The sequence below is a fragment of the Petromyzon marinus genome, chromosome 9 (assembly GCF_048934315.1).
Source record: "Petromyzon marinus isolate PM22_M1 ecotype Great Lakes invasive population chromosome 9, UKy_Petmar_22M1.pri1.0, whole genome shotgun sequence".
Taxonomy (NCBI): Eukaryota; Metazoa; Chordata; class Hyperoartia; order Petromyzontiformes; family Petromyzontidae; genus Petromyzon; species Petromyzon marinus.
This window is the reverse complement of record NC_133675.1, coordinates 6,719,057-6,745,616: the sequence shown is the minus strand read 5'-3', so window position 1 is coordinate 6,745,616 and position 26,560 is coordinate 6,719,057. Positions and strand designations below refer to the sequence as shown.

At 43.2% G+C, this 26,560-nt stretch overlaps 3 protein-coding genes and 1 non-coding gene across 8 annotated transcripts; 2 read left to right on the top strand and 2 right to left on the bottom strand.

The window, feature by feature from the left end:
* Positions 1–716: 716 nt before the first annotated feature.
* Positions 717–7,981, bottom strand: LSM11 (LSM11, U7 small nuclear RNA associated). Its single transcript, XM_032950708.2, has 4 exons — positions 7,389–7,981; positions 6,671–6,810; positions 5,736–5,819; positions 717–5,653 (listed from the first exon to the last, which is right to left on the bottom strand). The coding sequence occupies exons 1-4, from the start codon at positions 7,876–7,878 to the stop codon at positions 5,189–5,191; spliced, it is 1,179 nt and encodes a 392-aa protein (XP_032806599.2). The 5' UTR covers positions 7,879–7,981; the 3' UTR covers positions 717–5,188.
* Positions 7,623–18,368, top strand: NOP56 (NOP56 ribonucleoprotein). Of its 4 annotated transcripts, none has more exons than XM_032950705.2 (13): positions 7,623–7,707; positions 12,227–12,316; positions 12,857–12,971; positions 13,181–13,348; positions 13,773–13,971; positions 14,262–14,449; positions 14,954–15,105; positions 15,527–15,627; positions 16,168–16,316; positions 16,513–16,634; positions 16,740–16,844; positions 16,941–16,985; positions 17,703–18,368. In XM_032950705.2, exons 2-13 carry the CDS (start codon positions 12,230–12,232, stop codon positions 17,898–17,900), a joined length of 1,629 nt encoding a protein of 542 aa, XP_032806596.2. In that variant the 5' UTR covers positions 7,623–7,707; positions 12,227–12,229; the 3' UTR covers positions 17,901–18,368. The 4 variants fall into 4 exon arrangements, with proteins under 4 accessions (XP_032806596.2, XP_032806595.2, XP_032806593.2 ...); XM_032950704.2 differs by lacking the exon at positions 7,623–7,707 and adding an exon at positions 10,701–10,830; XM_032950702.2 differs by lacking the exon at positions 7,623–7,707 and adding an exon at positions 10,813–10,881 and having other exon boundaries at positions 16,941–16,982.
* Positions 16,367–16,438, top strand: LOC116940767 (small nucleolar RNA SNORD56). The gene has a single exon (XR_004402590.2). It is a non-coding gene; the product is annotated as a small nucleolar RNA SNORD56 (small nucleolar RNA).
* On the bottom strand, positions 18,285–24,977 carry SLC68A1 (solute carrier family 68 member 1). 2 transcript variants are annotated; one of them, XM_032950706.2, is made up of 9 exons: positions 24,543–24,977; positions 23,215–23,492; positions 22,595–22,674; positions 21,744–22,214; positions 21,173–21,293; positions 20,894–20,990; positions 20,300–20,471; positions 19,623–19,816; positions 18,285–19,021 (listed from the first exon to the last, which is right to left on the bottom strand). In XM_032950706.2, the coding sequence occupies exons 2-9, from the start codon at positions 23,356–23,358 to the stop codon at positions 18,756–18,758; spliced, it is 1,545 nt and encodes a 514-aa protein (XP_032806597.1). In that variant the 5' UTR covers positions 23,359–23,492; positions 24,543–24,977; the 3' UTR covers positions 18,285–18,755. The 2 variants fall into 2 exon arrangements, with proteins under 2 accessions (XP_032806597.1, XP_032806598.1); XM_032950707.2 differs by having other exon boundaries at positions 24,832–24,977.
* Positions 24,978–26,560: the final 1,583 nt, after the last annotated feature.

Below are 26,560 nucleotides of genomic sequence, written 5' to 3'. Positions count from 1 at the left end.
CTTGGTGTGCGCTTGTGAAATATGAATGAAAAGCTAAAGGTGTAAACCTGAAATAACTTGCTCACGCCACTGTTGGCGGAATGACCTCCATTAGAGCGACATCTGAAGAGCTCCTTATAGATGTTATTTTGGCCTCCTCTTTCACGCTGGCCAAACGTCTTGGATGAAGTGGCAGTACCCAAACTTTACCCCACTGCTGGTGACCTACCGATCAACTTAACTGTGATGTACTTCTTTATACAGCCGAATGGACAGAGGTGGTGGGTGGGGTGGGAAGCCTGATGTGGTGTGTAAACATCTCCACTGGTGAGGCAAAGGCGGCTGGGTGTGGTGTTGGCCACCCACTCCCTCGTGTGTCGTGCCAGCCTTCACAGGTGCTCGCTAACAACACTTGCCCCAATAAAATGTTGAGGCTATACGGGGATCTTTGTATTTGGCTTTGGGGTGGGACTATTATAAACTTGCCTAGGATTTCAACTGCCACGATGGAGGATGGAATCGGTGACGTCTCGATTGCAAGGCCACTGTGATAACCTTAACATTGTTATATTAAATAGCGTTACATTTAATTAGTAATACAGCCGACGTGAGTGCAGACATGTATGAATGATGTTTAATCCATCCGTCTATGAGCGTACATCCACTTATTTGTAATAAGTCTAACATTTTGCTGTTATTACTCTGTATTATGAAATATATGTATTCCCATAAAGTCATCGTAATTTGATCATTTTATTCAGCACCTATAATATATTCACCAGGCTCATCTCAAAGCGCTCCATGGATTCACTTACCAGTTACATTTAATTACATGATTTACAAACTCAATACCAAGAACTGGATCATTAATTTGGAACTGGTTGGTGAGCGTCTAAATTAATATTTCTACATTAACGTGGATTAAATATTAACAGCAATTTCCCCATTCCTCTTTACAGATTATTTAAAATATTGGCCATATGAATTTAAAAAAGACAAAGAGGAAAGTACCAACATCTTAATTCTATACGTAGGCTTTCACGACCAATGATCCATAGTTTATTTTGCGTTAGATTGTGAAAAGTATACTGTCAATCTTGTAAATAATGTAAAACCCTCCACCACCCGGCAACTTGATTTGATCGGCTCCGTCGGGGAGTGGAGGGGTTCTAGGTAAAAATTGCGATTATACCTACACGATCTAACCCAAAATAAACTAATTATGGACCAAACGTGTATAAGTGCACAAACAATAACAGAGTTGCATACCTGGAATTAGAGACAGGAAAAGGAAAGCGTGGATTGGGAAACACAAATGTAACACCATATCGGCTAAATTTTGATTTAAAGCTTTCGTGACTGCAGGGATTCATATTCTTGGTTCTTTCGGTAAAGTCACGTAGAAGGGAAACAATAAAATAATAAAAATATAAAACAATACAATTATCACGTTTCGACTGCAACACAAGCAATCATCATCAGGTGTGAAAACCACAGCAAGAAAATGAGAATTTTATTTTGATTTAAAGCTTTCGTGACTGCAGTAATTCACATTCTTAGTTCTTTCGGTAATCACGTTGAAGGGAAACAATAATATATATATAAAACAATAAAAATTCTCACGACGTTTCGACCATAACACAAACAGTCGTCATCAGGTGTGTCGGTTTGCATACATTTATTTTTAAACGGTGTTTTTATTTATTATTTTAAAAAAACGTTAGCGCCACGCGCAGCGATTTGTCAGTTTATTTAGAAGGACTAGTCCATCAATGTTCTGAAAAGAGGGGGGAGACAAAAAATTTAATGTATGCTGTCTGAAAGCCACTGTAAGCGTGAACAATCAATTAAGACCTGAAATGATTTATCAAATCTTTCCAATGATTGCTAAGCCAGAATCCATCTTCTCGGTTGAAATTGTCTCTGTGCTTGTATATGTGGATAGCCTCATGAACGAATCTCTCATGGTAGCCAGATGGCTTACAAAGAACCTCTGAGAACCTCTGTCTTGGTTCTTTGTAAGCCATCTGGCTACCATGAGAGATTCGTTCATGAGGCTATCCACATATACAAGCACAGAGACAATTTCAACCGAGAAGATAAATTCTGCCTTAGCAATCATTGGAAAGATTTTATAAACCATTTCAGGTCTTGATTGTTCACGCTTACAGTAGCTTTCAGACAGCATACATTAAAGTTTTCGTCTCCCACCTCCTCTTTTCAGAACATAGATGGACTAGTCCTTCTAAATAAACTGACAAATCGCTGCGCGTGGCGCTAACGTTTTTTAATAGTAAATAAATACACCGTTTAAAAATAAAAAAATTTATGCAAACCGACACACCTGATGACAACCGTTTGTGTTATGGTCGAAACGTCGTGAGAATTTTTATTTTTATATATATTTATTATTTTATTGTTTCCCTTCAACGTGACTTTACCGAAAGAACTAAGAATGAGAATTTTATTGTTTCATATTATTATTTCATTGTTTCCCTTCTACGTGACTTTACCGAAAGAACCAAGAACACCATATCGGCTGTTAAGAAAAGTGGACTTGGACTGGAGACATCATGGCTACAAGGGATGACGGTTGTGGTCATGATTGGGGATGAAATAGCAGCCAAAGGAGAGAATTCGCCTAAGAGCGCCACTGCGGAGATGCATCGAAAATGGGGGACGAGAACGGTGTGGGGAGGTCTTTAAGACGATCTGTTGGCAAATGAATAAGGGAAGTAGAGCAAGTCGATGTAAGACCTGGAGCGATTTAGTTCAACGCATCTTATGGGTGTGTTCTCTGCACATTCATATTCCTCCACTATGAAAAAAAAACAAAAATTGCCCAAAATATATTTAGCAAGTCTTTGATTGAAAACTACGTAGACTAAAAAATACGTATTATTAATATATGTATACATCTATGCAACAAACTCAATCTTAAATCTACCCCACTCTGCGATATATAAGGTATCTTTGGGATGAGCTGTTGGGGCTCATGTTGGTGTGTTTGTTGATTTAGATTGACCATTTGCCCTACGACCAAATCACTCCAATCATTCGGAATGCATCCCCATCTCTTCAGATCTCGGAAGCTAAGCAAATTCAAGCCCAGTTAGTACTTGGATCGGAGCATACCAGGGAATGAGCGTTGCAGGCTGGGGCTGCGAGGTGACCAGATGGCAGTCCAGAAATTTACTTAATCCAATTGTGGAGCTTTGAGTGATATCCCCTTGTACTCTACTCCGGTTTCTTCTCATGACAAACACGCCTTCATGGAATTGGAGAAACATTACCAATGCAGATCCGTGCTGTAAAACAAAATCTGAAGATTCAGTGAAGAGTTTTGAATGCAGACTAAATAAAAGCATTAACATTCATAGTATAGTGGCAAATGGAATTACAGTATTTGATAATAGTTCACCACAACTCGTCACTGTGATTCAATGTAGGCCGGGAACATAGTACAACACATTGATCCCAGACACGTTTCGTGGCTGTGCGATACACATATGCTGCGTGTGCATAAAAATGGCTCGGGGGCTCGTGTCAATGCGAGGCTGTCTCGTGTCCCGCTGCGTTCCCAAAGATCCAGTAGCGGAGACGGCGGTGGAGGCTCGGGCACAAGGCAGACGCCTGGCGCTGTTTGTGCTCTGTTTTGTCTGCTTTGGGTCGACGTCTCTCAACAAGGCCGCCTTAATTGCGTCCAAGCCTGCAGGGTTAAGCGCGCAGTCATCGGTTATCAACTTGTCAGCCCAACAAGCGAGACATATGACTTACCTTCACAGACACTGCTTACACTTAACTCTGCTAGTGTTGTTGAATGTTAACACTGGGATTAGTTGTAAGCACTAAATGTGCTCGATGTAGGAGAATATAACAAAGTGAGATTAAGGATGTCTGAAAAGTGAAAAATGTGGCCACTTGCATAAACCATCTAAAAGACAAATTTCCTTGGTGGAGTGGTGGTGCAAGTGGCTAGCATACCGTGCTAAGAACACGGCTACTCAATTTAAATTTCCAACTGCGGGAACATCAAAGGTGATCAATATATTCATCGGTCCCTCTTCACCAACGTGCACCAACTGGCGTGGTGAAGTATGGTCAAACAAGCCGGACAACTAACACGGTGGGGGAACTCCTTCACCAGCGGTGTATTAACAAAGGGTTGTAAAATTGGTCGGAAGGGCAAATTTTAAATCCTCACAATGGATCTGGCCCGGCGTTACAGACTCCTTGCGACGTGGGGAAAAAAATGTTTTTTGAAAGAGCAGTCATTTTAACATAGCTGTGGAACTCGATTTTTGCATCACAAATTACCCACGTCATGAACACAAGCAGCCAAGACACACATTAGCCCTAATGTGTGTTTTGGCTACAGCGAATATGGGGACATGCGCAGACTACAGTTACTCGTGTATGCTTTCCACAACCTTTTTAGATGTGGTCACTTGGAAGTTGTGTCATTTCAATACGAAACGGGCGTTTTGTGTTCCACCTCAATACATAGGCATTACAAGCAAAACACCAGGGAAACAAATGCACTCAAATCAAGAAACCCATCCCTTAAGCTCAATGAAGTTTGTTGATGAAAATGCAATGTTTATTACACGCCTAAGATTTAACTGGCATGTAAGTATGCAGGTAGCGCCACCTAGCGGCTACTGGTTATAACAAACCCAGTGGATGAACACAAAACTACACAGTAGTCAAATGTACAGTGCACGTAAACACAAATAACTGAACACATTCAGAGTCCACAAATGTAAACCGCAAATGTGCAATACAAAACACTATTTTCAATTGTAAACATTCCAACAAAAATAAAAAAGATGCCACTGTAACCAAAAGCACATCTATTGTTGAAGCGTACTTCGGCTCCCACGTCTACGCTCTCCACGTTCACCAACCCGCACTGATCAGCGTAAAGAATGGTCAAATACCCCCACGGCCCGCACAACGTGGAGAGGTGCTCGTCTCGGAGTGTATCGACAATGAGCCGTTTGCGTACACACGCGCAAACAATCGCACGTGTATCAACAGTCACCAAAACAAATGTAAATATTCACAAATATATGAATGTATTACTTGCCAAAAACTGAAATGACTCATACTCATTTGGTCTTTCGGTAAAGTCACGTAAATAGAAAAATAATTTAAAAGAAAAAAAATATTACTCTTTAGGCCGACGCCAAAACACACGGCTGTGTTATCACGTGCCGTGCACCACTACCAGGATGACGCTGTCGCCTCGGATGAAGAGTTGATTGATGTGGCGCCGGTAAACGCGGTCCATTTCCTCCCGGCGACCGGGCTTCTTTTGCCGTTTCTTTCTCTCATCACTCTCGGCTGACAGCGCCGCTGCCCCAGATTCTTCTTTGGCTCCGTGGCAACGCCTGGCGCTATCGAGTGAGCGAGAGCGTTTGCATTCGCGCTCCGCGGCATCGGACCTGCAACCCGTTAGCGCGCCCGGCTTTGAAGTGGATCTGCCAGGGCCCGCCCTGGCGGAATCGGTGGCATAACCCCCGCGCGCGTCGCTCGATGTGCTGCCGGGGTCACGATCGTCGTCCTGCTGTCGTTGCCTTTGTTCGGTTTTCAGGCTGCTGGAGTCAGAGTCTTGCCCAGCAGCCGCCACTGCTTCTCTTGCCTCGCTCTGAAGACTCAAATTCTTAAACAGCTGCAAGCAAAATAACGTAATTAAAGAAGTGCACTGCGAGACATGTGCCCCGTGCGTCTGTTGTGCAAGTGAGTGCACGCACCTGGTTAACGGTGAGTCTCGGCTCACTGCAGAAAGCTTGGCCCAGCAATGGCTTTCGGTATACCTCGTCCACGTCGGCTAGTGCCTGTTAGGAAGATTAATGTACATATACGAATGTTATATAAATATAGGCTATTTCACTACATAAACACACGTAAAAAAAGTTCATTTCATTCCCATCATTATTGAATGTAGTAATTATTTCCTTACACTAGAGTTTAGAAAACCATTGCATTTGAATGACAAAAATTTGCTTTTATTCTTGATTTGAAGCTTTCGTGACTGCAGGAATCCATACTCTTTGGTTCTTTCGGTAAAGTCACGTAGTAGGTATAAAATAATAGATCACGACGTTTCGATCGCAACACAAGCAACCGTCTTCAGGTGTTCATTCATACGTGTGTTGAAAGCATTTTAACAAACAAACCAGCAAAACATAATTATCTATGTGTACTAAATAACTTAAGCTGTGCCTGTTTGGAATGTCGTACTCCAGTTGAATAGTGAATACAAATGTACTAATTGCACCAGGTTCACACCCATGTGCTACCTCTCCAAATTACATAGACACCTTGTTGGCCAAAGCTAATTGATAAACCTTATCAACTCCCTGTGGCGGGCTAGGGCAGGTTAGAGCCAGGGGTGTGATTGTTACATGTGCAAGTCACGGCATGCTTTTGAGCAAATCATCCAGAATGCGCCTGATCGTCAGATCTCGACAACAAAGCAGATTTTATCCTGGATAGTGGTTAGATGGATGCCCACCCTGCATCAATCGCTTTGAGCACACTGCAGACAAAATCAATTGTTTCACTGCACTTCCACGCTGCTAAGTCCACGCTACCCACCTTCACCAACCCACACACAGCGTGGTGTACGAATTAAAGTGGAATCGAGCTGAGCCGGTGTCAAGCCGAGAAGCGTATAAGCACGCACCATGTTCCAGAATTTGTCAAAGGCCAGCAGGTAGCCCTTGCAAACGCCTCGGAGGCCCCGGAACGTGCGGACGTGCACGGAGATGGGCAGTCGGTTCTTCACGCAGCGGTAGAGGCCGCCGAGTGGACCGTGCTCCAGCTCTGCCAGGGAGAGGAAGGGTGGTCAACATTTGAACATCATCAACGTTGCCGTCGTCGTCTGCTTTAACCTTCGTTGATCCAAGATTAAGTGGTGGGTGGTTCCTGGGTGCGTGTTTAAAAGGGCAGTGCCCGAAACAATTACTACACCGTAATTCTATGCTCCCACCGTCAGAGCACCACGTCTTCGACAATGGCACAACTGGTAAGCGTGGTGAAGTATGGTTAAATAACCACATTATGGTGGTGACGCAGAGTATATCATGCACGAGCTAGACGCACTGGCCACCCATGAGAGTATCTTTCTGCGCCAAACTCCACATTCCCATGACAAGAGGGGAGTTCATCCTTACAGCAACCACCATTCTAACATTTCCCAGAGCGATAACCATGCCCGTGTGCACCCAAACCGTAGCGTGATTCGGACGTGACCTCGGGGTCACCCCCCGGCTGAACTGCCCCTCCTTCCATCCGAGGCACACGGTGCATAGGCCTCCTCCTTCCTCCCCGTGAGCACGGTGCAGGTGCACCTCCTGCGCACTCGGTAGCCACGACTACCACCACTCAATACACGCACGTACTCGACATCCAGGTGAGCACATTTCTGGGTTTCTTGCCCCGTCCGGGACCCTTCTCCGCAGCCGCGCTCTCATCATCATCGTCGTCGTCTTCGTCAGTCTTCTTCTTCTTCCTCCTATCGTTCACCATCAGCTTCTTCAGCCTCTCCACGCGCTCGGGATCCGGGGCGGGACGACTTCGCCGCCCGGCCCTGCCCTTGCCCGTGGCCACCGCCGCCTGCACCCCCGACTGCCCCGGAGTGTCCCCGCGTCCCCGACCCCGGCCACGGCGCATCGTGAAGGAGGCGAACTCGGCGATGTTGTGGAAGCAACGCACGTTGGGGTAAGGCAGCGTCACGTCGCAGGAGTAGAGCGCGGCGTGAGGGTCGAAGTTTGGCGAGCTCAGGTCCACGTCGATAACTTTAACACCATCGCCACCAACACCACCACCACCACTGTCGCTGTCATCGTCGCCACCAACACCACCACCATCGCCGCCGCCGCGTTCCGCCATGTCGGCCCGAGTCCGGCACTCGCCCGAGTGCGGTGGCCACCCCCTTTGCGCGACGGCCACCTATCAATGGCCTCTCGCTTGCGTCACGGGGGTCCTCGCTCTGCTTATCAGTGGAGGGAATGGTGGTGGAGGCGTCGACGAGTGCTTGGTGACGTCATCGACATGTGACGTTGGAGGGTGGGGTCTCTCGAAGGACCCTGCCGAGACCACGTGCGTCCCCCCCCCACGTAACATGGCCGTCGAGTTGGCACCGCGCACGTGGCCGTGGGTCCGGCAGCGGTTCCCGGTTTTGTTTTTTTCCCCGCACCTCTTGATGAGGGTACGGTCGGCTACGTACGGCGCTAAAGAGGTTCAACGCACACGTACGCAATTCGTGTATAGACCAAGGCCGTAGCCATGGAGTCAACATGGGGGGGGGGGACCAAATCTCCCAGGGGTCTGGGGGTCACCAGAAAAAAATCAATTTTAAAACGAATTTCCTGCCTAAAATATAAAAAAGATCACTAACATAGGATGGACTTTACAATACTGTCTAATAGTGTATTGTATTACATTGCTCTTTTTTCTGTTTACCTTTTCTTGTTTGATTGTATGTAATGGCAGAGATTAGGGATTAACAAAGGACAACCATAACCACAATATTAACAGAAATATATTTTATGGCAATATATTTGGGGGGGGGGCATTTTGAGCATATTTGAATATTTGGGGGGGGATGTGTCCCCCCCAATATATATTATAATTACGGCCTTGGTATAGACTCTGGGCTCTTGTGCCAAATGCCACGTTCCTCTAACGAGGGATATATATTGATTTAAAGCTTTCGTGACTGCAGGGATTCATATTCTTGGTTCTTTCGGTAAAGTCACGTAGAAGGGAAACAATAAAATAAAAATATAAAACAATACAATTTTATTTTATATTTTTATTATTTTAAATTTTATTGTTTTATATTTTTATTTTATTGTTTCCCTTCTACGTGACTTTACCGAAAGAACCAAGAATATGAGCGATATATAGTTTGACACGTAGGCTCTCGCGACCTGTGTTATCCATGAGGTTTTTTTTGGGTTAGATTACGTGAATATAAATGTGTCGTTAAACCCGCCACCACCCGACACAGCCGATTAATAAGGTTTGCGACGTAAACACAACATGCCAAATCGTTACTAGTACAGCACACCGGTGTGTTGGGAGAGTAAACCCACAACATGTAGGATTCGAGTACGACGTTTCGCCAGTAATCACAACAAGCATCATCAGGCGACAGCCAGATTTGTGGATAAATCATGTTTCGTTCTTAAATTGAGGGATACATGTGATGTCATTTGTGAGCCAGCCCTGGGCAAAAGGGGGGCTTCGTACAGTGCGAAAGAAGTTTTAACATACGGGACACACATTGCTCCATATGTCGCGTATTGTACTTTTACTTTGAAGGCCATAGTGTTATTGATGAACGTATTTATTTTTTGTTATTTTAGTCCGTGAGCCTAGACCAATTTTAGTGGTTACAATTATTTTGCGTGACCTGAATTATGCGATAATCATTTTAAATTAGTGGGATATCAGAATTAACTGTCATGAAGCAGATAAATCTGTACTACTGTGCTAAAGTATGTTTTCCTTCAGGTGGTACCAATTTCTGTTGTGGGGCGATGGGACTTTTTCACAATTGCAAAACAAACGGTGCTGTAAAAGGGCCATTTTCCGAAACGTCACCTGTTACCGGTCAACCCCTTATCAGTGCCGACCTAATTTCAGACCAATTCAGACCTTATTGGTCACCCCGTGCCCTTATAAATCTCAAAGTTCGTCCTACAAAGTCCCATCACAAGGGAGAGACACAAATATACAAATTTTCCTTTGCCCTTATTGAAACGGCTGTACGCCGTATGTACCTGAAAACTCAATTTCTCAGTACCAGAACACGGGTAAACCGTACGGGGTTTTACAGGTATGCTGTTACACATTTGTAACCCTTTCAAAGCCACGCACACACGGTCTCAACGTTTAAGAATAGGTTTTACCCTTTCTGGCAATAAAACAGGTGATAAGATATATTCTTAGCTCTTTCGGTAAAGTCACGTTGAAGGGAAACAATAAAATGATAAAATATATATTTTATATATTTTATTATATTATATTATTATATTAAAAAGAGCTAAGAATATGAATTACTGCAGTCACGAAAGCTTTAATTCAGGTGATAAGATGTTAACCAAACTGAAACCATTTTGCAAGGAATCATGTCTGCATTACCCACATACTTGTGGTGAAGATACAAACATCTTGCATGTACTCCTGGTGAACATGCAAACAAAAAAACATGCTCTCGTAGTACTGTATGTGTTTTTGTTTGCATGTTCACAAGTATATGTGGTTAATGCAGACTTGATTCCTTGCAGAAGGTTTCAGTTTGGTGTTTTAACACCTGTTTTATTGTCAGAGGGTAAAACCTTTTTCTTATGTTTTGCTACTGGCAAGAGAGATCCCATGATAGTCTGACTTTAACATAGCCATTCCTGTGACCAGTCACAAGCTAAACCCTCAGCTATTTGATATGTAACCCCCTTTGTCAAGGCGCCTCACTTCTCCAAACCAGCTTAAAAGTCGCTACGAATCTTAACATCGTTCATTGAAGCTCCGTCGTCCCGACAGGTCTGTACCTTTCACCTGAAGACGGCCGCTTGCGTTGTGGCCGAAACGTCGTGAGAATTTTATTGTGTTATTTTATTATTTTATTCTCATTCTACGTGACTTTACCGAAAGAACCAAAGAGTAAGTCTCAACGTAGATTAAACAAAAATTTGGGGGGGGGTGGTGGAGAAGCAGAATAATTAAATAACAAATTTAATTAAACCGGAAACGACGTCATATTCAAATGAGGGGAGGGGGCAAGGAGAGAGCGCGCGTCGTGAGGCCCCGCGTCTCCTTTTCACTCGCGCCGCCATGGTGAGTAGCGCGCCTCGCTCGCCCGCTCCGTGCGGGACGCATCGCTTGCGAGTAAATTTACGGCCACTCGGCATGCAGGGTGACGAGCGAAAGCCTAGAAACGCGATGATCTCCCTCCTGCCCACCCCCCTCCGCAAAGAAAAATAAGCGAGAGTTTAATTTTATTTGGGTCGAGAGTTGGGAGTCGCGTCTCGGAAGCTTCGCCCCACGAGGCGGAGAGGCCTGTGGCCTAGTTGGGGCCCTGCGCGCCGAGTCGCCACTATAACGCGTGCAGCAATTAATACTGCCGCTGAATTCTCGCTAGTTGTGACTTTAAACAGTTTTGAGAGCTAATTTACACGTTTATTAATTTGTTATGTGTGTTTAGTTAGATCGTTATTCGTCTGCGTGTGCGCGCGCTAAGGCGCCAAAGCATCACGTGGGATATAATTTAACTAGTGCTGTTAATTATTCATTTAACAGTTGAGTTAGGTCATTGTGAATTGTAGGTATATGTTTGAGTTGGGTATTTTTTTATGCTTGCAATGCTGTGTAGTCACCCTGCCGAGTTCATAATATGAAATTATAAATATCGCAGAACAACACGTGGCTCGTGCAGCACACGTGGCCATATGCGTGTAGTTCAGCGTATGTGAATTGCAGTAGTGTAGATCTGAATCATTTGCGGAAAAAAAGTATTGTATACTATAAATATTATATACTATAAATATATCGGTGAAAACATCCATTATCATTTATTGGGATTAATATGTTGTGGGTTTTCTGTGGTTCTCGGGTCTCTTCCCACGTGTAAAATGCCCGTGAAGGCACATGCAAAGGCAGAGCTTGAAATTCAGACTTGTGAAGGAAAATAACAAATCTATTAAGCATATACATGAATTAGATGTAACAAAATAATTGCAGTGCACAATTTCTTAAGAATTCTGAGACTGCGGTTTGCTTGGAACCATGTCTTTTAACCAAAATCATTTTTAGTCTATCTTTCGTATTTTGTCGGTACAGTCTTGAGTATTGGCTATTAAAATATAGGCTTATACGGTAACGGAACTACAGCGTGGGCCACAGCCTGATATAAAATTTGACTAAAGCTTTATTTTGGCGATTAGCAGCAATGAGCTTAGCATAGAGCCTGGTTGGGCCTTGGATAGGCGACAGCATTGCATAGAATAGGTATCGGACAGCTATTTGTAAGGAAAGTAGATGACTGCAAAACATTTTTAAAGCAGTGCAGAAAATTTTACCTGCGATAACCAGCGTGAAATATGGGTAATTCCCCACCACCCACACGAAATAATAAGCTCTCATCCAGCAGTGGATTGACTTAAGGGTTGCTTCTTTACAAAACAAATGTATATAGATAGTGCTTCTCTGAAGCGGTGTGGTCTCGTCTGCCCAGGTGATGCTCTACGTGCTTTTCGAGCATGCGGCTGGGTACGCCCTCTTCTCCGTCAAGGAGGCAGAGGAAATCGGAATGTTGCTGCCACAGGTAAGGTGATCCCATTCCCACCCACTCCCGAGATGAATTTATCTACAGAATAACTCAATACACGTTACAGTATGACTTAATGAATTCATATGTGCTGTTTAAGCCATAAAATAAGTGGCCGAAAATGGCGTAGCTTTCCGCTATTCTGTGACAATGATAACATATGCAGATGCGCAACAAATTGTAACGTCAGATATTGGGACTTGTGAACCGTGTATTGTCGTGCCTGAATGTGGACATTGACTCAGAATCTTAAGACAACTGGGCTTATTGGAGTTAATGTCTCTGGTACCAAAGTGTTTGACCAGTACCTTGGTGTGTATTATAATTGATATAGCTTAAACGTTGTCGGACAGTCAAGGACACATTCAATTAGGTAGCGTTTTGTCGCTATGAGTCATGCCCATAATGTTTTTAAAAAAATACATTTTTTGTTAAATGATACGTTTAATTAAAACAACAGATATCGTGAGTGTAATAAAATTCCTGTGTTTGTAATAACATTTCATACAGCACTAATTTATTAATTTTGAACTGAAGGTGGAGGCAAGCATTTTGGACAGAGCGAAGTTCAACACCATGGTCAAGTTGACTGCATTTTATCCCTTCAAGTCGGCTCAGGCTGCCCTTGAAAACATCAATGCCATTTCTGAAGGTATGCACGGTTGATTTTGAAATGTAGTTCTGAAGGACCTATTTCAGTGCAATGATGCCTATTATAATCTGTCAATCCACTGACTTTGATGATGTTACATCCCTAGAGTTTCTGAGCACTTTGGTCTATTGTGATAGGATTAAAAATCACAGGCTTTGAATACTATGAAAACACGTTAATATTTGGATTGTTCTTGTGTCCTGTTTAAGGGATATTGCATGAGGACCTGAGGCTTCTCTTGGAGACTAACATGCCAACACCAAGCAAAAAAAATAAAGTGATCCTGGGAGTGGCCGATGCCAAGATTGGGGCAGCCATCCAGGAAGAGCTGGGAATTCAAGGGCAAACTGGGGGTGTGGTCACCGAAATCATCCGTGGTGAGTTGGAAATACAAAACTCACTTTACCCATTTTGAGTGCTTGTCACGTAACTATTTAGGGACAGATGTTCTCCCCACTAAAATAATAACTCTTGCATGTATCTGGATTAATAGCAACTCTAACGAGTTACCAGATTAGCTAACTAAAAATGGCTTGAGTTGTGTGGTCGATTGCTTCGATGCCGCCATTGAATTTTAGTTCATTGGTTCACTACTGCGAGGTGAATGGTCTGTCTTTCTGTAATCACAGGGCTTTGAATTGCCACTTGTGAGGGTAGTGGTTAGTTCTGAGGTAGCTTAAATGTTCTTCAGCAGGGTGGGCAGATCCAGGTGCTTTATTGGGATATTGGTGATGGAAACAAATCTCTCACCAATTATTTGAATGCTTTTGAAAGAAGACTGATGAATGCTTTATTTTACAGGAATTCGCCTGCATTTCCACGCCCTTGTCAAGGGACTGACAGTACAGTCAGCTGCCAAGGCGCAGCTGGGTCTTGGGCACAGTTATTCCCGTGCAAAGGTCAAGTTCAACGTCAACCGTGCCGACAATATGATCATCCAGTCAATCAGCCTGCTCGACCAACTCGACAAAGATATTAATACCTTTTCCATGCGTGTGCGGTAAGAGGGGTTTTGTGTGCACATTTTTTAATTGTACTTTTATTTTGTTTTGTGATCTACAAAAGGAAGTTGCAACCTCTCAACGCTTACCACAGTTAGAAGGCAACCAGCTCTAGCTGTACAGAAACGGGAGGAATAAAAACAACCACTGTGTAATGCTATGGGTCTGGTCCATTTCATCCAGACCTGTATTTGCAGAGTGGTGACATGACAAGTGGATGACGATAAAATATTTTCAGTTTCGGATGATATGATGCTAACATTTTTGTAAATGTCTCGTTTCACAACAGCGAGTGGTACGGTTACCACTTTCCAGAGCTGATTAAGATTGTGCCAGACAACTACACATACTGCCGCCTCACCAAGCTCATCTCCAACCGCAAGGGCCTGTCGGAGGAAAATCTGGAGGCGTTGGAGGAGTTAACTATGGACAGCGCAAAAGCCCAAGCCATTCTTGATGCCTCCCGCTCCTCTATGGGTAAAGTCAATCATCTTCCACAGCTCAGCTGCTGTATACAGGCAGGCAGCCAGTCGGTTGGAGTTTCATAGTTGCACATTAAAGGTGACAATGATGTTAAACAAAATCTGTCAATCCTCTGAATATTTTTGAATGAAAACCTCTTTTCAGACTGAGTCACCAAATGCACTTTTTGTAACCTTGTGTTTTAAATCTTGTTTTTAACGCTATTTTAAACGGGGTCAGGCAAACGTTAGGAGACCTATATCTGTGCAGTAAATTGTGAAATGTTCGAACTGGACACCATTTGCTTTACCAAACATCACAATACGTTTCTCATAGCATACTTGGTCATTCAATCCTCAATGTGTCCACATTGATCTTTGAAAACTAGTTTCTATAACAATACAGCATAGTGATGAAATTGCTATGGATATTGACTTTTGGTGCATCCTGTAACAATATAGCAGCCAAAACGCTCGTGGGAATTAAGTATCAAACCGAAAAAAAAATCATTCCTTCCAGGAATGGACATTTCTCCCATTGATCTGATCAACATCGAGAGCTTCTGTACCCGCGTCATCTCCCTTGCCGAGTACCGCAAAGGCCTGCAGGAGTATCTCCGGTCCAAGATGAGCCTGGTGGCCCCTAATCTTGGTACTCTCATCGGCGAAGTGGTAAGAAGGACGACTGGTGCACGTGGACTATGCTGGGCAGTTATTTTGGGTTTTACCCGGTGCCAGTGATGCAACGTCTAAACAATCTGTCAATCCTCTGATTTACAGTGAAGAGAAAATTAGTTTGACTGAGGCATCTGTAATTCAACTTACACATTATTGCTGTTATGATGTATCATAATTAAGGCTAAGAGTTTGGCATGATGATTATGGAAATCGTTAATTTTTATCGTCTGAAATTTGGAAAATGGCTGTAGAAAAACGTGAAATTTGGTACTTAAAAGAATTCTGTGCTATGTATATTTTGCAAAAAAAGTGTCCAAAAATCATTGCCTTAAATGTAAACGAATACCACAGTTCACACTGCTTTTTTTGTAATGGAAGTGTGAACCTCAAGTTGTGTTCTTCTCGTCCTCTACAGGTTGGTGCACGGTTGATTTCACAAGCAGGCAGCTTGACAAACCTGGCAAAGTACCCTGCAAGCACAGTACAGATCCTGGGTGCTGAGAAGGCACTGTTCAGGTACCACAACGTCACCTGTATGGGGTGGGCAGCAGTGATGGTAACATCCCTGGGATTGTCGCATTTGATTTGCCAATCGATCCCACTCACCTCCCCTCCTGCTCGCTATGTGGGTATGGTGGTGGTTTGGTGGTTGTGGGGAGATTGTACTGATGGTTTAATGCCCAGGGTATGAATGCTGAGCTGCCCACCTCCAGCATGCACTGATGAAAAATGTTTGCTTCTCAGTGCATAAAAGTCACATTTTCAGGTATGCTTTGAGATGCACATTATACATTCAACGCTGGTTTAGCTTATGTGCCATTTATAAAGTTTACAAACTTACCTCAGCATTTGAAATTCACCTCCCTAAACTACATCTATTTTTATTTTGCCAGTAATTAACTGTCCTTTAACCATGTTGAATCGAATGTTGCATCGCATCGGCATATGATCACCTATGTTGAATTTGCACGTATCCAACATTGAATGGCTTATGGCTGATTCATTACTGCTTTCTGAAAGGTATTGCAAGTTAAGTGCAGTAACATTGTATGACAGAGCTCTGAAGACTCGTGGGAACACACCAAAGTATGGACTCATCTTTCACTCCACCTTCATTGGACGGGCAGCGGCCAAGAACAAGGGGCGCATCTCGCGCTATCTCGCCAACAAGTGCTCCATCGCTTCCCGCCTTGACTGCTTCTCTGGTAAGGCTGGGCAGCATTCAACTTTGGCAGTACACTTGTCGATGTAGACTTTGCTATGATGGTACTATTTTTCGTCAACAGACTTTCACCTCTGAATGTTGAAAGCAATTTTGTCTGAGCATGCAAAGTCTGCCGAGCGATAAACACTCCAAAAAATAATTGGACAATATTTTTAATTATTATTTTTTTCCTTCAGAAATCCCAACGACAGTATTTGGTGAGAAGTTGAGGGATCAGGTGGAGGAGCGATTGTCATTTTATGAGACAGGCACTGCTCCAAGGAAAAACATTGACGTCATGAAGGAAGCTGCTGCAGAGGTGAGTGCAGTTAATAACACACTTGGCCTAGTGGGCACACATGTATGCAGTCTTAGATAAAAACCATGCAATTTTCTCTGAACTTAAAATGCTGTCGTCTGGCAGGCATTGGTGATAACCGATAAGTTTAAGCGGAAGATGGCGAAAAAGGAAAAGAAGAAGAAAAAGAAAGACAAGCAGGATGCGGCTGATGCTGCAGAGAAGGCCGAGGTGAGTGTCATTGGCTGTGTAAATAATTATTATCACTTCGCATTTGTTGATTTTTTTAAATGTTGGTGTTTCATTATCACTTCAATTTTCTTACAGGAATCTGTAAACGGGAACACTCCAAAGAAACGGGAACCCAAAGTGGTAAGCAATTGCAATACAAAAAAACTAAATATATTTCACTAGCTTTACTTACCCGCCTTTGCCCGGGACTTGGGATTCTTGTCTAGGATAAAATTAATACTCTCTTATATTTAACTGAAAAACCCTGAAAAAATGTGATGCTTGCAAGAAAGAAAAAAGCCGAAACAAATCAATTTAACTAAATCGGATGTTTTTCACTCAAGGAAATTCAACCTTAACCCATAAAGTCACAAAGTTGATTTAGCCAACTCGGGAAGGGAATGACGTGGCGAGCTGAAAATATTCGCGTTCCCTTAGAAATTCCAGACAGCATAAGCTGTGCAAATTTAATGTCAGCTCAGCGTTCGAGAGTTTTTGCTGCTTCACACAAACCGATGTATTTTCTGCTTTATATTTAGGAGTGAGCTGAAAATGATCACGTTGACTTAAAATCGAGACCGCTATGCCGTGCATTTGGGCGGGATACGTGGAGGGTGGGGGGGATGAGACAGGCACACTGTGTGACTTGCCGTGCAAAAATATATCCATTGCGCCCCCCCCCCAAAATACAAGTCTATTGTGTACAGTTTGGAAGCTACCCACATGTCAAATTTCAAGTTTGTTGCATGTCGGGAAGTATGCTAAACATTTCGGACACACGTTCACAAATTTCTCTTTTTTTATATATATAAAGTAGTTTTATGTGCTTCAACGGTATATTGGACATTGTCATTGCAGACCCCCACAGAGGACAAGGAAACTAAGAAAAAGCACAAGGTGGCAAAGGAAGAGACTGACAGCTCTCAAGATAATGGCTCTGAAGAGCCGGTGACACCCATTTCTGACAAAAAGAAAAAGCGAAAACAGGACAATTTCACTGAGCCTGAAGAAACTGTGAGTGAAAAGAAGAAAAAGAGGAAGAGCACTGCCAAGTGATTTCGTGGACTCCCAATGCCCATCACACTGTTGATTTATATGCCTGGCAGTGTTGGATTATTTTCCACAAGTCAGTGCCAGGCCAATAACTCCCAAAATAAAAGTTTAGCATTTTATATACTGATGATGTGCTAATTTTCTGGTCTGCTGAATTCAAATGTATACTGTAAATAATGTACCAATCCTTGATAGACCATTGATATTCTACACCATGTAGTCTGGTTATTTGCTGTGGGTCACCATGTAAAGTGTTGCATGTTCCCAACAGGATACATTAAGCATCTTTAAAATGGCTTTGTCCTGCTCCCTTGAAGCCTGTAATGCAGTCAAGTGGTCACATGTAGTGTCAAATTCCTTTTTTGACGTTGAATAAAACGCATTGCATAGCTTGTAAAATCTTGTTTTATTTTCACAGGTTTGCCAAACATTTTCATAAATAAAATATTGTTTCAATCATGTAATTTAAAACTGCATTTAAAGTTTGATTTTAACTGAATTAACACTTTTGTATGTTTGCAGAAAGAGCACAGGTTGTCAAATTGCAGAATAGTTTAATTCAACCCATATCCATTAAGTTAACCTCTTTCCCGATATCCTCCGCAGAAAAATATTGTCTGGTGAAAGTTACTTTGGATTAAGCATTGCAACTTTATGGGCTTTAAAATTGTCAGTTGTATAAATTTTTCCAGTTTTAAGCTAGACCCAGCATTAGAGTTTAAAATCTTTGTTTTGAGGTAGCTGCTACAATAGCCCAGATTGGCATCCAAAGATCAGTTAATTGGCACTGGCTGTAGTGTTACTGTAATCTCCACTCAAAATTAAAAAAGGTATAAATGTACAGAAAAAGTTGGTCCTTCATACAGACTTTACCCCACCCATCCATGACGAACTGACCCTGCGTTCCTTGACCCTGTGCAGCACCTTCCCATGTAGTCTAAACTGATACCAGAAGAGGATCTGCACAATGCCACACACCACAGGCACACACACCAGCAACACGAAGCAGCCCTGGCGCAAAGCCTCCCCAGATACAGGGGGGTTTTGTAGGGGTGGCAGGGGCTGCCCAGGTGCAGATGATGTCACTACGGCCAGTAAGGAGCTGCTTTGGAAGATGTCAAAGCCTGCATGCCACATTAAAATAAAATCGTGCACAAGGTATTACTTTTGGTTTTAATTAAAAGGATGGACACCTGCAAGCACTAATTTTTGTAGGAAACCCAATTTGTGACAACAGCTAAATCTCATGCACTTGCATTCCATGGATGCCATTATGAAGTTGGTCTTCCTGGTGTCGGTTAAGTCGCACTATCTCGAAGGACAACTTCCATTTTGAAAAGTAAAACATTATTGCTCTCACTACTTGTTTGTTTGAATCAGCATTAAACCAATGTCCAGTTCAAGCATGACAACAAATGTGCGCATTAACCTCAAAAGGTGAAATAGTAAAAACAAGTTAGAAAAATGCATAGGCATGGATTCTATAATGCTTTCCAATATGCATTCGTCATTGTATTTATGATAGGTTTCAAACCACACTGGTTCTCCACGTTTTGGACAACCCTTTAATCAATTTGGCCAGTTTTCTACAGGGTAAGTGCCAAACCACATCTTCTAAGTAAAATGTTGGTATTGGATCATTTTTTTAAATAGTTATCCAGCCTCAATGCATTCATAGCTGGAGCCTTTGTTGTAATGCATTGGAAAAAGCATTGGCGACTTTACCTGTGAAGGAAGCGAGCATCCATGTGCCAATAAGTGGAGCAAACGTCTGCCCAGGCTTGGTTACCAGAGCCACCATGCCAAAGAGCAAGGCGGAAGCGGCTTGCCGGCGCTCGTTGAGAACGAAATCCTCGTCCACCAAGTCACTTATGACCATGGACAGGAGCCGGCATGTTCCTTCCGTGAACACACGGTTGCTAAAGAGCACAATTCAAAATAATATTTTGAGTAGAGAAAGTTCAGAGTAAACGGTAAGTGGTACAAGATGCAACGGGGGAAAAAAGGGTGAACAATTTCAAACCATGTGTTTATATGCCAAAGATAAAAGAAAATGGCTGTAGCCTAATACATTGCATTTAGGACTACGAAAAAGATGGAATCACCAAAAATCAGATTCAAATTACATGATACAGGCTTACAGTATTGGCATGTGCCAATACACTGCCTGCTTAGTTCCTAAAGATTACTTTAAATTCTGTGGCACTAATTACATACCTTACACTGAAAAAAAGATGCAAAGGTCACAATAAAATTGGTCACACCTACGAAAATATTTAACGGCAGACAATTTGACTTCTATTAAAAGGTTATGCGTTCGTAATTTTGCATGTGCTTTTACTATAATTAAGTTATGAACAAAATATAACTGCTTTTACAAAGAATGCCTATGTGTAACATACCTAGCAATAAAGAAGCATAGCAATGTACTATGATCAGGTCCAGCCATCAGCATGACCAGGCTGAGCACCAACTTCAGGTAGAATAGCCCCATTACCACCTTGTAAACACCATGCTTCTTGCACAGCGACAGGAAGTAAAGATTGTTCAGATGTGGCGCGATGTAGGAAATTCCTGCAACAGCATCAAATGTAGAATATCTTTTGGTCAAGACGAGTGGAAAGAAAAGCACTAAGTACTGCCATCCCCAACCCTAAACCCCAACCTTACATTAAAACCATAACACTAAACCCTAACCTCAAAACCCGAACTCCTAAAACCTAATACAACACTGCTAACACCTTACCTTAACCGTTAAACCCTGACTATATCCCCAACCTCTCACCTTAACCCCATTAACCAAACACCTACACAACTAAAGAAATGGCTCCCTTTAATATTTCATCAACTGAATCACAAGGTGTGCGACTGGATACATTTCTGGTAGACAATTGGACGAAGGTGCAAGAGACTGGGGAGGTGGGGGGGTGTTCCTTGTATCAGTGGGAACCAGTAGTGACTTACATTTCACATCCTGTTTAATGTATTTACATTACCTAATAGTAGCGAGCCAGTGGAGAGGGAGATGCGGTCTGCCAAAAGGTGCTCCAGAAACAAGGGGAAAAAGTTGCTGTTGAAGTGGCAGTGAAACACCTATCGGCAAAAACACAACCACAAGAACATTGTATCATGCCTGTATGCGGGCTTCCTGATAACACTGACTGTTGTACCAGGGCTCATACCACATCATGGAAACAGCGAATTATGGAGCAAGCAGCTGCTGGAAAGACAATGCTTGTGACGTACGTGCTGCACAATAATGTATTTTCATTCACCTGAACAAGGTTCATGAGAACAAACCAGCGCAGATTGCGATGTCGTGACAGCTGACGTACATAATCCCGCAAAGAGAGGCGTGGTTCATCTTCCTTGCCTTCTTGCTTCTCCATGTACAGTCTAAACAAACAATACAAAACAAATTTACATTATTACTGCCACATTGTGGCCTTTAAAATGTACAGCTTATCGTAGAGTCTGAACAAACAATACAAAACAAAGTTACGTCATGAGGGAAACGGTGGCAGAGTGATCCGTGCACCAAGCTATGAACCCAGCTACCCGAGTGCGATTCCGAGCAATGGTTAACAGCTGTAGAAAGTGAAATCTGAACCAGTCAGTCCTGGGCACCCAATTTCACCAATGGGCACTGACCACCTTGTTGAAGAATGGTCAAACAAGGCCCATGGGCGATACGTCGTGGGGCTATCCTCCAGCAGCAGATTTACTAACAGCCGTAAAGCAATACTGATTACATTGTAGGGGAAATTCTGGCAGAACATTTTTTTTAAACGATTAATGCCAATACACTATGCTCAAGTCATTTCCCTCTTTAAATGAGATTCTTACTTGTCCGTCAGCTCGGCATCCTCGCGCTTCCTCTTCCCACTGGCAACGTAGGAGTTGCGGAGGAGGCGCGAGCACACGGCAAAGCCCAGGGCAGAAACAAGTGCGAGCGCGACGCAGTACCAGCGGAACGGCACCGTGTTTTCTCGGCTCCAGGCCACGTACGACGCAAACACGGAGGCCGAGCCCAAGGCGGCAAATGCCGAGCTGTGGGTGTTGAGCCGAGCGCGGTCGTTGGCCGAAACGGCCAGGTCGGCCAGCAGGGCGGAGTGCTGCAGGCCTACCGCAGTCAAAAACCCATCATATAGGCAGAGGCACAGGACAAACTGGAGGCCTGCCGGCGCCCATGCTACCCAAAATGTGAGAAAGGACAACGCGAGCAGAGGGCCCGTCTGGCTAAGCAGATGCAGTCGTCCTAACACCACCGAAGGGGATGAGAGGCCTCCAGAGGAGCTGCTGCTGCTGCTACTCCACCTGACGGCACACCAGAGAAGCAGTTGTTTTGTTCAAGTTAGGAACATTTCAGATGTATGCATTGATGATGTATAATGCTTTCTAACATGAGTTTGTATTTTTGAAGTATTTAAATATTAGCGTGGAGCTGACATGTAGCAGCCAGGGCAAACATTTAAAGTTTGGTTCACATTGGATAATTTTGAGGACAGAGCTAATGTGTAAAACGCTTTCAACCTTAGTTGAAAAGTGTTAATAATTAAAACAAGTAGAGGAAGTAAGATTGAACGTGTGCTTTGTTACTTCAAAATGGAGGAAATGTGTTCACGTATACCGGTAAATAGAATGTCAGTTCCCGATTCAACAATGTGTTGAAAATTATTAATTTCCTCAAAACTTACTCTTGGGAAGTGAGGAGTTTTCTGTCACTAATCCAGCCAAACAGAGGATCATTTATGCTGTTCCACACCAGGAATATCGTCTGAGGAGTACAACACGTACAATGTAAAACACAATTGCTTAGTGAAAAAGATGTGTTGTTGAGCGCTGTGGAAACATAAACAAATCTATCAAGTACTTTTGACTTGGCAAGCTATTCAAACTGGAAAAGTAATCATGGCTTGTAATTCTCCCATTGTGAGATGAACAAAGAGAAAAAACATTCATCTTCTTGGTTCTTTCGGTAAAGTCACGTAGAATGAGAATAAAACAAAACAAAATTTTACAATAAAATTCTCACGACGTTTCGGCCACAACACAAGTAGCCTTCTTCTACTTGTGTTGTGGCCGAAACGTCGTGAGAATGTTATCGTTTTATTGTTTTATTCTCATTCTACGTGACTTTACCGAAAGAACCAAGAAGATGAATCCTTGCAGTCACGAAAACTTTAAATCGAAAATGAAAAACCATTGTCCCCACACACACATTCCTTTTGGTTCTCACTGTACCGTTTTTAAAAATGTTACCGTTTAAACTATCAATAGCTTCAGTTTATCGTCTCTTTCCATTTTAAATGCTCACCTCGCCAACCCAGAAAGAAAGCTTGTCAATCTTGTAGACGGACACAAACATTTCCACGTAGTACAAGAGGAACACATTTTGCAGGATGGCCTGGAAAAGGGCCAGGGATCCGTACAGAGCAGCAGTGGAAAATGAGACGGCCATGACGGTCAAAACTAAAAATCCTCTTTACCAACTTCTTTCAAACCCACAAGTGGCGAAAAATACTGGTCCCAACATCCGCATAAGAAAATGTTGCCATTTTCGGTTACTTTCTGTACGCAATCTTCAGGGATTTTCTGAAAGCAAAGTGGGGGGGGGGGAGAAACATTTAAATTCACGACAGGGAGTCAAAGCAATGTACAAGTGTTTAAATCTATAGACAATTTAAATTGCTATCAGAATCTTTTACACAATTAGTAACAATCAATTACAAAATTCTGTCATAACCTCAAGCATACCACATATAATGTACACATACTGTATTGTTATTTCAATATATATCATACAATGTACACATACTGTATTGTTATTTCAATACATATTTAGTGTTATTACTGCTTATGTTAATAAGTGGTCACCCCTACACTCACTATTCGAGCTTCAAATTCAACACGTCCCAAACACAGTTGCGCAATTTCTCCTCTGCAAAAGCAATTAAAATTTGCAAAATGACGAACTGATGTGAAGTTACCACAAACAATGGATTGTCAAAGGGATTAAGCTACTCTCCACGTACGGGGCCGTATTTAACCATACTTCACCTCGCTGGTCAGCGAGAGTTGGCGGTGGGCGAGCGTATAACATACCTGTCAACCCCTTACCAAATGCCTATATTATTACAGACCAATTCAGACCTTATTGGTCATCCCGTGCCTTATACAAAGTCCCATTGCAAGCGAACAACACAAATTGACCGACATTTGTTTGATTGTTGCCCGTATGGAAACGGCTGTACGCCGTATGGCCCTGAAAACTCAATTAACCTGTACAAGAATACGGGTAAACCGTACGGGTTGAGAGCTACGGATTACACTGCATACGTGGAATCGTACAAGTACATTGACATTGGGGTTTCCCGTACAGCCAGTCCTCTGCTACCCAAACCACAGCCCTCGTGTATAGTGTGCTAAACAATGGCTGTATCAATTGCAAGATTGCGTAACCAAACACGATCACGTAAAACGTCAGGAACCCGGCAAACGAGGCGTTATAACATTATAAATTATCATAATTGTGGCGAGCTATAACAACGACGTTGTATCTCGCTGCGGGTAGCACCGTGGATGAGGAATACCACGTTGGCTCGGCGCGTGTAACGAAGAGTCGCAAACGCGGTGCGCGTTCACCTTTGCGTGAGCGCCACTTGCACACCAAGAGCAACGCAACGCGCATCACTCGTCGAGTTTTTTTTAAAGAAAAAAACAACAACACCACCACACCACACACGCGCGTGTAAATTAAAACAACGACAAAATACGGATAAAATGCGTTCGCCACACGCACGACGCGCGACAATGAGTGAGCGGTGGCTGTTAAAAGAGTACGCGCCTCTACAAAGGAAGCGTCTCGCGGCGGCAGCCCTCCGAGGAAGGCGATTTAACCGGGAGAATGACAAAAAAAATAACCCCCTCTTACACGAATATAAACCGAGAGATTGTGCAGGCAATTAATTAATGAAGCCAAAGCGATTAAGAATAAGACTCGCGGCCTCTCCGACGCCACCGCCTTTCCGCGAACGCCATGGCCACGCCTCCCCGTGAGCAACGGCCACTCCCCCGAGATCGCCCCCCGTCCAATAACATCGCTCGGAAGCCCCTAAGCCGCGCCCACAGTCAACGCCCTTAGACCACGCCTCCGAATGTAAACTAGCCAATGGGATTTTAAGGGTTATTTGCCAGGGCTTTGGTGACCAAAATGTGTTCATAAATACTAAAGGGGGTTTTTTTTTGGGGGGGGGGGGGGTGATCGCGTTAAGTATAAATGTGTCGTAACCCTCCACTATCTGACACATCCATCAAGGAATACCTGTTAACCCATACTGTTTACTTGTATTCTTGTACAGGGAAATTCAGTTTTCAGGTCCAAAAGGCAACGACACAAAAAAATCAACATGTGTGCATCCACATATCAAGCAGGCAGCATCAGCATGCAAGATCACAGACAGTATAGCATGATAAGTAACACCAATTGTCTAAATTAATGCATAAAACAGTTTTGTTTAGTAACACAATTTTAGTCTGTTTGTGTTTATCACTTGTGATGGCACTTTGTTGGGTGAACGCTGAGATTTATTAGGGCACGGGGTGACCGAGGACACTGATTATGGGGTGGGGGGGTGACAGGTACGGTAAAGGTTGTCTCGTAAACAAACCGCGCCAATTAGTTACTACTTCATCCCACCGGTGTGTTGGAGAGCAAATTCACAGGTGAATTGCTTCACTATTCTGGCAAATCGCCAGATTATGCTGGTTGGTATAATTACCAGCGAAACGTACTCAAATTGTAAATGTTGTGGATTTTGTCTCCAACACACAACCGGTGGGCTGAAGTAGTAATTCATTGGCGCGTTTTTGTTTACATGACAAACGTTATTGGCTCTGTCGGGTGGTGGAGGGTTACACGACACATTTATACATACACGATCTAACCCAAACACCTTAATTATGAATAAGCCAATGGGTTTTTTTTGCACACGTTTGTGTCGGCGACGTTGCCTGCAACAACAAGAGCCCTTTTGGGGAGCTTCGTGGTGGGGTCGGAGTGGGTCTCTTGCGTTGAAAAGTGCGAGATTGGATGTTACTGTCAGCTACAAGTGGTTATCATCGGATCAATACAGCACGCATGAGCTCATGGTCTACCCTAAACTACATCAGCAAAAACCAAGTCAGACGCGGATACCTGATGCCCAAATGGAAAATTAAAAACTCTCCAATGTGTGACTGTGGCCACCCAGAACAGACCATACAATGAATAGCAACGCAATGCCCGATTCACAAATATGAAGGAGACATCACAGCAATTAACTCCGCTGCTTCTGACGCGGTTATCTGGCTTGACCATCTACCTGAATGTGAAATTGTAGTTATTGCTCTGCATCTACATCAACAAGTGTTGCCTTAGAATTTGAATACACTCGAAGCTACATTGTGAAGGTTAAATACTAAGGGGAATTCCCCTTTGCAACATAGCACATTTTCCGTCGTAATCTATTGCGCTCATTCAATATAAAAACAGCGCTGCAAGCGTATTTGAGACACATTTGGCACCAATGGGGCAGATTAATGATACTGTATACCCAAATAATAAATCAGATTTTCCCCAAGGATGCACATGAGGAATTGCAATATCTATGCATTCGTGACCA